Source organism: Centroberyx affinis, unplaced genomic scaffold (assembly GCF_046629955.1).
Source record: "Centroberyx affinis isolate AG114_WGS23_722 - 3 ecotype Tasmania unplaced genomic scaffold, CSIRO-AGI_Caff_v1 ptg002238l_1, whole genome shotgun sequence".
NCBI lineage: Eukaryota > Metazoa > Chordata > Actinopteri > Beryciformes > Berycidae > Centroberyx > Centroberyx affinis.
The window spans coordinates 57,099-67,619 of NW_027280534.1; the positions used below are offsets into that span (position 1 = coordinate 57,099).

Genomic DNA, 10,521 nt, shown 5'->3' on the forward strand with positions numbered 1-10,521 from the left:
GTCAGTCCAAAATGGTTTATTTTGTAAAGGGGGCAGTCGGAGGAGATGAGAAACATGGTGCGCTACTAAATGATAATATATTCAAATGTACATGACATTCAAGGGTATTACAGTTATCACTCAAATTTTCCACACATAAAATAAGTCTTCATTCCAACATGTTTTTTTCCAAATGAAAATGGATAAAAAGTTTATATAATATTTTCAAAATAAAAAATATGTATCAACACAATAAACCCTCGGGATGTTGGAAAGAAAAAACAGTTACATGCAGAATGATGATTGATGTTGAGTTAATTTGTTGAGAAACAAAACAGAAACTGAACAGAAAAAAACCCACGAGGGTCGACGAGTAACATAATGTCTTATCAATTTAGAGACAGTTTTCAGGTGAATCCTTCTGCCCTCTTGTCGTCCTCAAATCATGAACTCACAATAGGAGAGCCTGCATTGTTTCAGTCCTTTATTCACTATAGTATAGGTCAATAGGAAATATAAGAAACTGCTATTATTGATGATCTGAGTGGTCTTGGCTAGCCATTATAAACAGTGCATATGTGTTGAGATGCCTGAAAACGATGACCCAAAATAAATTACATCTGCCAGAACCTAATGAACAGACTGGTTGGGATGGGGGATGGGGGATGGGGGGTGGGAGGGGTAGGACTCGATGTAGGAACAACTGACGGGACGACTAGTCAATACACTGTGAATGAAGCTCCTCTGGATGTGTGGCTCCCAGAGGTTCGGCTGTAGAGTGAGTAAAAAGGTCCCAAAGTAGAAACTGCAGTCTTAACATGTGCCATACTTTAAAATGTAGAGGAAAACACCCTTACACTCATCAATATGATGAGCAGACAAGTCCCAAACCAAAGCTTTGAAGTCTTTATTTTTGCTATCGCAAAAAAAAAAAAAAAAAAAAAAATCATAATACTCGAAAACAAAAATAAAACACAAAACGGGAAGGGGGGAAGAAACGACTCCAGATATTACGCTGAATGCAGAGAAGATGAACTGCACGAGTTGGGTGAGACACTCCGGCACAGGGGGTTATTTCCTGGAGCTAGACTTCTAATATCCAAAAGTACTGGTCTGGAGGACCCATGTTGGTCAAGGGGTGTCCATGGAGATGCCTACAGCAAAATGCCTCAACAGCAGCATCCTAGCAGGCTGTCCTAGAGAGTGACGCTATGTGCTTCCTGCTGCCTGGCTCTCTCCTCCCTCTGAATTACCTGCAGGGAGAGAGTGGCATGAGGTTAACAAAGTATTTGGCTTTGTGCGCAAATGTCCTGAATATTTTACAAAGCCAACCACACAAAACTACCATGGTACTAACAAGTAAGAGCAGCTAAAGCAGCAGTGAAGCCAGAAACATTTCAAATCATAACATTAAGCTGGTTCAACCATAAGCAAATCAAACAAGGGCTTGGTTGCAAGCTACGCTCACGCATCTACAAACCACTGACCTGCAGCAGGAGTGGAGGCTGAAGCTGAGGCAGTGTTGGCCACCTCGTCCTCGTCGCTGTCCTCCTCGTTGGACTGCGGTACCTCGGCTTCAGGGATGGCTGTCGCCGGGGCCTCGGGCTCCTGCTCTGCCCGGCTCTTCAGGGCGAGGATGCGGTGGTGCAGAGCTGCGGCCAGCTGCCCTGTGTCCTTAGAGCTGGCCTGGAGCACAGAGACGCAGGGATATAAAATTCAGGCACATTGAAAAGAAAAATACACTCTTGGATACTCTTACACTGTTAGATATCTAGGTTATCTAGTGTTGGGCCACTGTAAAAAAAATTATATAAATTAAACGTTTGATACATGGCCCAATATTGGCTTACACCGGTAATACCGCCTTTGGCCACCAGGTGGCAGACACAAGCTGCTCCTGAGCAACAGCAGTTTGTTTTAAATGAATAGAAGAACTCAGTAGCCATTATATCTGTGCAGACAGTCTTGAAGAACCGTTTTCATGTTGTATATTATCAATACAACACAGTTTAATACATTCAGCCTCTGTGCAGATAGCTGATGTAACCATGGGCTTCTTTTGATTTGCCAGATCATCTTACAGTGACAAATGCCAGTGCAGTCGATTTTTGAAAATACAAAAGCACGTGAGTGGCCTATAGCGGAGCAAGATGTTTTCCAGTCAAGAAAAAGCACGAGTTGTACCCCTTACTCAAGACGTAACATGCCTTGTGGCTGCATTGCATTCTGGTCTATTGAGGCTGCTGTCAGTGGAGACATTGGTCTCTCTGTTTCTACGATGGATTTGTCCCTGTATGATTGTTGAGCGTTGGTGCAAAATGGTTTGTCTAGAAAGAAGCCCTTGTTCTTTGAGTCTGAAGGGCCGACACCAAAGCCTCTGTTGTTTCAGACAGCTGAAAAAAAATCTGTTATTAAACTCCATTGTAGCTGCACTGGAAATATCTCAACATAATGTCCTGTCATCTACGTTTGGCCAGTTACCTGCAGGAATAAGAAATTTACTCCAAACAACAAAATGGGCCCAGAAATGCAAGGTATATCACCAACAGCTCCATCACCAACAGTTAATGTGTTATAGGGTGGAGTTTTCCTTTAAGCACAACTAGAGCTAGATGCAGTGGATAAGATAGTTAAATGTTTGACATCTGTTTAAACTCTGCTTGAACGTAATTCCCCCCAACTATCCCATTATTCTACCTGATTAATCAGGTTGTACATTATTATACTCATTTTTTGTGCAAGCTGAACACACTGCTTGGTAATTCGTACCGATATTAGGAAGACCTTGACCCCCTGGTCCTCTGTGTCCATGGCAGTGATGCGTACGCTCTTCTCGCTGGCCTTGTCCACCTGCATCTGGGGCCAAAGCTTAGTGTTGAGGATCAACCGGAGGCTGCCCTGGGTCCTCATCACTGGAGGGTCACACACACACACACACACACACACACACACACACACACACACAAATATTGGCTTAAAGGAGAGGAATGCACACATCTTCCACTATAATAACCTACAGGTCTGATCATGTGAAAAAATTGGACATTACTGATAAGCCAAAACAAGAACTGACATTTGTGAATGTCTGATTTTAGGGACACAAGAATATGAATTATTTAAATTGCCTGGGCTCTGTTGTTTTCATTTAGGATTTGATTTTGTTTTGGCTAGATAGGAATTTAAGTGTATTCTACTACATCTACAATAAGTCACCCTGGATGAGAGTGTTTGCCAAATGCCTAACATATAAAACAGGAACTGTCACTTAGATATTCAGCTGGTGTCTTTACCTAGACGGGACTGTAGCGTGCCGTCGTCTGTCGATGCCATGTCATTGAGCCTCAGCAAACCTCGACCCCTCTCTATCCACGACTGCGCAGTCTTCTCAAACACAAATAACTTGCACTGTATCTGAGGAGAAAGAGGACAAGAAAACAAGCATATTATTGCTTCCTGCCCGATACATATTCATTTGCTGCATTTCTCCAGTCAAGGCAGCCAGCTATCCACCTGTAAAACATTGCTTTCTGATTCTTCTCCGGTTTTGACGTCGACTTTCTCTAAGATGCACTTCTTGGCTGTGGCTTTGGTGTACGCTGCTGCAGACTCCTCCAAAGACTCTGTCACGCTGTTCACTGTTGAGGACACACAGCAGATTACAGAGGTGAGAAATCAGCACCTGGCTGGGTTGCAAAGTTGTTCATTTTTAAACTTTTGTTTGGTTTATAAAAATCACCAGAATGTGTGTGAATGTGATGTAATGAAATCTGATGTAACTACTCCTCATATAGAAAAATGGCACCAGCTTCCAACTAATTTTTGCTGATGAAATTAAAACAACTTTACATAACTATTCCATGACATACAAACATATATAATTTCTATAACCATATTTTTGTTGGCATCTTGATCCAAATGTTACATTTCTTTTCAACTGCTTATTTGAATGTCCCGGGTCTTGTTTTGGATATCTACAGTATTACCTGAGACTTATGTATGGAAATTTGCTTTTTGCATCATTATTCCTTAAAAGCACCTAGATCTACTAGTAGTCAGGCCAAACAGCAAACCTTTTTTTCAACCTTCCTAGGATTTCTGAACACATTTCCATCACATTTTTACACTTTTATAGTCCTGGAAAATAAATTCACATTTCCTGACTTAGGAAGACCGATAGTGGGAAACCTGGAAATATGATCTTTAACTCTGTGTGTGTGTGTGTGTGTGTGTGTGTGTATGATTGTGTGTTTACCCTTTTCTGGGGTGGCTTCCTGTGATGAGGGCTCTGAAGCAGGGGCAGCTGAAGCCTCTTTATTTTCCTCATTTGATGACTCGCCCTTTGGGGGACTCTGAAAACACAGCAAAGTACATCATTTGAACTCTTGCAAAGCCCCATCATTATGGGTTTGTCAATGGTGCATAAGGCACAGACTTACTGTTCAACAAGCTACATCAACTCACCAGAACTCGTTCAGACATGTTCTGTCCAAAGACAAATTTTGCCCCAGCATCTGTATTGTTTGTGGCATTTTTTGAGCTGAAAAGGAAGGGAAAAAAACATAAGTTGATAGGAATTAAGGAACATTGAAGGTGTTTTGCTAAAGGAAATACTAAAGGAGCAGCACATCTTTCTGACATTACCTTGGGGTGGAGATGTACTGTAAGAAATAATTAGTGCCCTCTGATTGAGACTCTGGTGGCATACCGTCCTTTGACTTGTCGTCTGTACTGTTCTCTTCCAACTAGAGAGAAAAGATGAGTTAACAGAGGCAACATGTACTTCCTTCTGGCTAAGAGAAAGACCAAAAACATATGCAAAATTCGAAAGCTTTTAACAACGTGTGTATTTCACAAATCCACATTTGTTGAATAAAATCACAAACAGGCAGGGAAATAAATTAAAACCAACAACCTTTGCTCTGTCTTTGATATTCTGACCAAACACGAAAGACGTTGCTACATCTAAGTCCTTCTTCTCTCTTCCGTTCCCCTCTTTGTTACCACTTGCTCCATCTTCCTCATTTTCATGTTTCTAAAATGGGGACATATGCATCAGGGTCACCTTTTATCAACCATTTCTGCTGCAAGCACAATGTTATAACGAAGATCTATAGGGCTGGGTTTTGCTGTAAATGTTCCGATATATAATACCAGTTCTAAAGCAATACTTTTTACACCTTTCCTTGTTGAATGATAACAATTTTCTGAATAGACTCAATGAACTTCCTCAAATTCAGACAAGCACAAAAACAGAAAAAAGCACGAATCTTGAACTGCAATGTTAAGAATCCACAGTTTTGAAGCTTTTCCATACCTTATGACGCCTTAACAACCCAATAGCTAAAATCAATACAGTACTGAGTGGTATTGTTTTCAAATACCAAACCCTAACTGTATGGGAGCACAGGGTGAGATATGAGTTTAGCTGCTGCTCACCGGTGATTTGGCCAGGCCGGCTGAGTGCTCCGTGTTGTTCAGGAAGAGGGACTGGGTCACAGGTGCCCCGTCTGATGACTTCTTCACTCCATTGGTCCCACAGCTGGAATCTAAAGGAACAGACAGAAATGAGAAAGACAAAAACAGATGATATGATACATTACTGTTCATCGTCCCAAAGGAAATTCAGTCTGCAAGGTCAGTGCAGAAAACACACCATGCACCACACACAACATCATATATAACAGTGGACAGCATTCAACACAGTTAAAGGTTAACAACAGTCACAGTTAAATTATCAAAGGTGATTTCAGTGGTGTTTAAGAAAGTCTGTGAACTATCAACTAATTAGGATCCGACTGATGCATCAGTGTGGCTCCATGCTTTACTTACTGGACTCCACGTGGGATTTGGAGGGTGGAGCCTGGAGCACTGCAGGGCGGAGGACGCTGCGTTGCTGCTCCTTGGGTTTCTGACTCGGGACGCCTGCAACACAGCCAACTTACTGACTGGATCTGACTGAAGGCGTCATGAGATGTTCTAGATCTACATTTTTCACTTCTAACTGTCTGAGACCATGTGAAGGGGTGTAATGCAATGGTGAGGGTAATTTTTAAGTTTAATTTCAATCAAGTCAATATGAGAAAATACCAAAAAGGAGGAAGTGAAATACATCAATCACCAACCTGAACTTGGTGCTTGCCCATGTATGAGAGTCGGTGGCTTTAAACGGAATCCCACAGGCTTCTCCTCTGGTGAGACGGAGCACAAGAGGAAGGAGACATTAAAAAAAGATCCAAGACAAGAGCTTCACAGACAACTTAAAAAAAAAAAAAAAAAAAAAGGTTACGTTCCATCTGCCTTTGCACCTTTGTAACCACGGGGCCCGTTACCATGGCAACCCAGTTGAACTCTAGAGGTGTGTTGCGGTCCGAATCCTGCGCTGTAATACGGCAGCCTCTAGGGCCTCTGATCTATTTCTACCTCTTTCTCTCCACCTCACTGGTTTTATTAGCCTGACATGGCCTGGTCCTAGTCAGTGCTATAGTAGAAAACCATATGCACTTGTAAAAACTCCTGCATCCTCCATTTCCCTCGGCCTCTATATGTCAATTCCTGTGCCTAATGAACGTAAATCCAAACAACTTCTCAAATCCTAAGCCAGCTTTGATTATGGCATTTTATTTCTATGATGAGGCTTACTACTAAAATATCTTACACCTTCAGCACTTCCCAAGAATACACATAACTTGCTGCTGTAGTGGAAAGTTGTGAAGAGAAACTAATGTGGGTCTAGATGCCTCACCTGGCTCAGAGTCAGAGTTCCCAGTTGGAGACTGGCAGAAACTTGAGGGCATGAATACATTGTTCTTGGGAACTGCAAAGGAGCGGACAAGCATTACACTCAGCATACAAATCAATGTCGACCCCAAACAGGAAGCAGGGAAAAAAAACTCTGCTTAGTCACCCTGTGCCCTTACCAGAATGTGGGGGTGGGAACTGCTGTGTTAACGATGAAGTCCTCTCCCTTTTCACTGGGGGGCAATAACTTCCCTCGTCTTTATCTGAATCTGGAAGAGGCAACGAAACATTAATGCTCCAAGTGACCAACAGCTCATCAGTATCCAAGTTTATATAAATATATGTGAAAGATAATGTTAACAAACCAAGTGGCCAATTTGGACTTCAAACTTACCTTCTCCATCCTCTGCACTCGAGCCCTCTGCTGATCGCTGCAAGAGAAGGCAATGAGTCCGGTTTAGGTTTTTATTTATCTCAAAAGAGTAGTACTGGTCACCCATACAACATTGTTCAAATCATGAAGAATTTAAGGATACAAGAAAAAAAACAAGAATAAGCCTTGGCCATTTCTCGCTTTGACCTCAAAGTATTCAGTCTGGAACTGCAGCAGTGGACACAAGCGAAGGGAGAGAATACCAACCCATATTGAGAATTAATTTAGGTAAGATGATGTGCTGGACATCAGGTCAACAGATTTGGACTTTTCATTAAGCCTTGTTTACAGTTCTGCAAACAGTGAGAGATTTGATAAGCAAGCTTAACAGCTCCTCCTCAATCAGGGCTTTCAAAGAAGGCAGTCCAGACTGAATAGCAGTAAAAATCAAGTGAAAGTATTCAACATTATGTGGTATGGCTTCAGCCTTGAATAACACAGGAAATCTTACCTTCTGTGCTTTATCTTTTTGGAAAACAAACACAGGAGGCGCTATGGCAGGCTTGTCTGTTAAGAGAAGATGTAGGCTAGTCATACAAGCAAAAGTTAAAAGGTATACTGCAATCAAGTCTGTCTAGTTCTACTTCATGGTTTCAGGGTCATAAATAGCTGAGACTATACCCTACTAACACCTTGGCCTAGATTTCCCCTTCAAAGCAGTGAAGGCATGATTGTCTCTGCAGAGCTATGTGCATCAATACTAACTAGCATGTTTGTCTTGCACTTTACAAAAATTGTGCAATTGCCAAATTCACCAGCCAAACATCATACAATCCCATACACACCCATCCGCACTATACATGGAGAGGTGCACTAAGACATCTGCTATTATACAGTTTTACAGCAGATAGTATAAATTCAAGTGCTTGCAGTGTCTTTTAAGAGGTATCTCTGGTGCAGGTTGCTATAATGTCACACACACACACACACACACACACACACACAACTGCTTGTAATCTCCCTGAATGTCAAACTGAACAATGTCAAAGAGAATTGTACAAGAGAACAGAGTGAGAAAGAAACTGACAGAGGTGACTGGGGGAAATTAATTCCAAGAAATGCTGCACAACATTGTTGCTGTTATTAATCTTTTGTCAAAGTCAGCCCATGCAAAAAAAATAACAACTCTCTGAATCACTCTACCACAGATATTCACGCAATCCAATTAAGAGTGCCAAGGAGCATGGTGCTGCACTTTGGCCACTCAACAAGATTCATCCAGTACCAAAGCAACTGAGATGAACAATTGTAATGGACAACATGTGTAACATTAAAAATACCAGACAGCAAAATATTGGGTAAGCAATCCTTTCTCAGCACTTCTACATGGTCAAACACCAACTGTACTTTGTAAACATGAGCACATGATTCAGCTCACCACCCAAAGACTTTGCTGCTGCTGTAAACTATTATCACAACAAACTAGACGACCAATTGCGTTTAGCAAACTAACGTTAGGTAAGGATCTAACGTCACCTGGCGACGCTTCATGCTACCTTAACACAGTAGCCTCTGTAAAATCCGTAATCCTATAGCAGACAAGGGTTTTTCTCTGTCGGGCTTGGGCCTGTTACATTTGGGCCAGTGTAACATTGTTGTGAGCCTAGCCAGGGCATACTTGCATCCAGCAACAGCCAGACTGAGGACAGTATACACGCACTGCATGCACAGCCAGGTCAGTGATATTCACCATCACTGGCGCAACCCCTCACGGCTGAGATTAGCTTTGTGTAATAACTTAGAAAACATGCAAATGCTATGCGTGACCTGTATGTAACACCGAGCCGTCATTCTCTACATTTCCTAAACTCCGCAGCCAATCTAATGTATGGATTCAAGCGTACAATGCTGACGTTTACTACAGAAATCCAAGTAACCCGAGACGTCCCCGGCTTAACGTTAACTAGCATTTATACAATCTGATCCGTTCCAGTAAATAGTCGGCCCCACCGGCTGTTCCCTACCACTGAACATAGCTTACTGGCTAAAGTTAGCTTGCTAATGCGCTCTCGCATGAGTCATCTTGCCTGACATGCAATGACACCAAGATCTTCATTGAATTCTAATATCTTTAATAAATCAACGTTACTTGGCAAGCAAGTCAGTGCCGAATGAATTCTGAAAATAAAGGAAATACTGTCTGTTGTTTCTTCAGCAATTACACCGAAGCATTGTCCCTTGGCTAACGCTTTTCTTTCTACCCGCCTAAATGAACCTCAAGCAACCCTGCAACTGAACGCTAACTACATTAAGTAGCAAGGGGCTGGTACTGTAAACGTTAGCTATAATCTGGAGCATCAGCAATTGGCGTTCCGTTTATATTGCAAACTATGTTTTTCCATCTTTAACTAACCTAGCAGGCTTTAGTTAATCTACATTAGAGAGTTTAGCTCACCTCAAATGGCAAGACCTATTAACTATAAATAGCCGGGTGCTAGCGTAAGTGGTAAGCCAGCTAGTGGCAAGCAGCATTCGAAGGCGTTCCTAACGGCACACAATTTAATTCCAGGTATTACCCACAGCCCAAGCGAAAGCTAACGCTAGCCGACTCGCTAACGTTGTTGTCTTTTAATCGCTACGGAGCTGAAAATCGACTTAGACTCTCTATTAACCCGCGGACGAGTAGGTTCAGTGTAGTTATAAAATACGGGTACTGTACAGGTATCGTGTATAACGCCATAGTCTTTGTTTTGTTTTTCTCACACCGCCACTACTCACCTTCGTTTGCCAAGTCCGCCATTTTACTTCTACGCTCACACACCCACAACCCACCGCGCAGATAATAGAAGTTGAGGCAGAAATGTTTTCAGAAGCAGAGCACAGATTTGGGCAAGAGTCCTGTCTGCACCGGTATGCAGATGCAGTGAACGACCCCATGCCATTTACCGTGCCTCTCTAACGTTAAAACATATGGTTTGTCAACAGTTGTCACATTTTGTCCATTTCCTTTTTCTTTTCTTTTTCTTTTTTTTTTTTTTAAATTGGCCATGCATATGCCTAAGAGTTAACAGGCCCTAAGTCCATGAACACCTTAAAATTGGGAAGGATACTAACTACATAAATATCACAGCAACACTACAAGACTCGATAGAAATATTATAGGATGTAGTGATACCATAGGAGATAAAAAAATACCATCAACTCATTAATAAGTGGCACATGGGAATATTATTTCTGGTTGTAGCTCTCCAATTTCTTCATACAGCTTTTGCAAAGGAGTTAGAGGGGGAACTAAGATTATGATTCTGCAACACCAGGCCTATTGGCAAACCTATAGCAGTAGTTCCCAAACTGGGGTCTGGGGACTTTCAGGGGTCCAAGAGAGGGTTCCAGGCGGTCCCTAGTAAAATGAGTAGTTTGATTTAATGCTT

General features: G+C 42.0%; 1 protein-coding gene across 5 annotated transcripts; it reads right to left on the reverse strand.

Annotated features, from left to right (window-relative positions):
- ranbp3b (RAN binding protein 3b) lies at nucleotides 1-9,897 on the reverse strand. 5 transcript variants are annotated; one of them, XM_071532741.1, is made up of 17 exons: nucleotides 9,869-9,897; nucleotides 7,602-7,657; nucleotides 7,112-7,148; nucleotides 6,897-6,986; nucleotides 6,722-6,793; nucleotides 6,102-6,167; nucleotides 5,809-5,901; nucleotides 5,416-5,525; nucleotides 4,892-5,011; nucleotides 4,621-4,721; nucleotides 4,441-4,516; nucleotides 4,232-4,328; nucleotides 3,490-3,614; nucleotides 3,270-3,390; nucleotides 2,749-2,891; nucleotides 1,467-1,665; nucleotides 1-1,232 (listed from the first exon to the last, which is right to left on the reverse strand). In XM_071532741.1, exons 1-17 carry the CDS (start codon nucleotides 9,888-9,890, stop codon nucleotides 1,189-1,191), a joined length of 1,572 nt encoding a protein of 523 aa, XP_071388842.1. In that variant the 5' UTR covers nucleotides 9,891-9,897; the 3' UTR covers nucleotides 1-1,188. The 5 variants fall into 5 exon arrangements, with proteins under 5 accessions (XP_071388842.1, XP_071388844.1, XP_071388845.1 ...); XM_071532743.1 differs by having other exon boundaries at nucleotides 7,602-7,615; nucleotides 9,869-9,895; XM_071532744.1 differs by lacking the exon at nucleotides 6,722-6,793.
- Between the last annotated feature and the right edge of the window lie 624 nt (nucleotides 9,898-10,521).

Bases quoted from the DNA above. Each gene is read 5' to 3' on its own strand.
- ranbp3b (XM_071532740.1), bottom strand. From the start codon at position 7,685: ATGACTAGCCTACATCTTCTCTTAACAGACAAGCCTGCCATAGCGCCT. The intron at 6,168-6,721 runs GTGAGGCATCTA...CCGTCTCACCAG, and splicing joins GAACTCTGACTCTGAGCCAG to AGGAGAAGCCTGTGGGATTC. The intron at 4,722-4,891 runs GTTGTTGGTTTT...TTTTCTCTCTAG, and splicing joins ATATCAAAGACAGAGCAAAG to TTGGAAGAGAACAGTACAGA.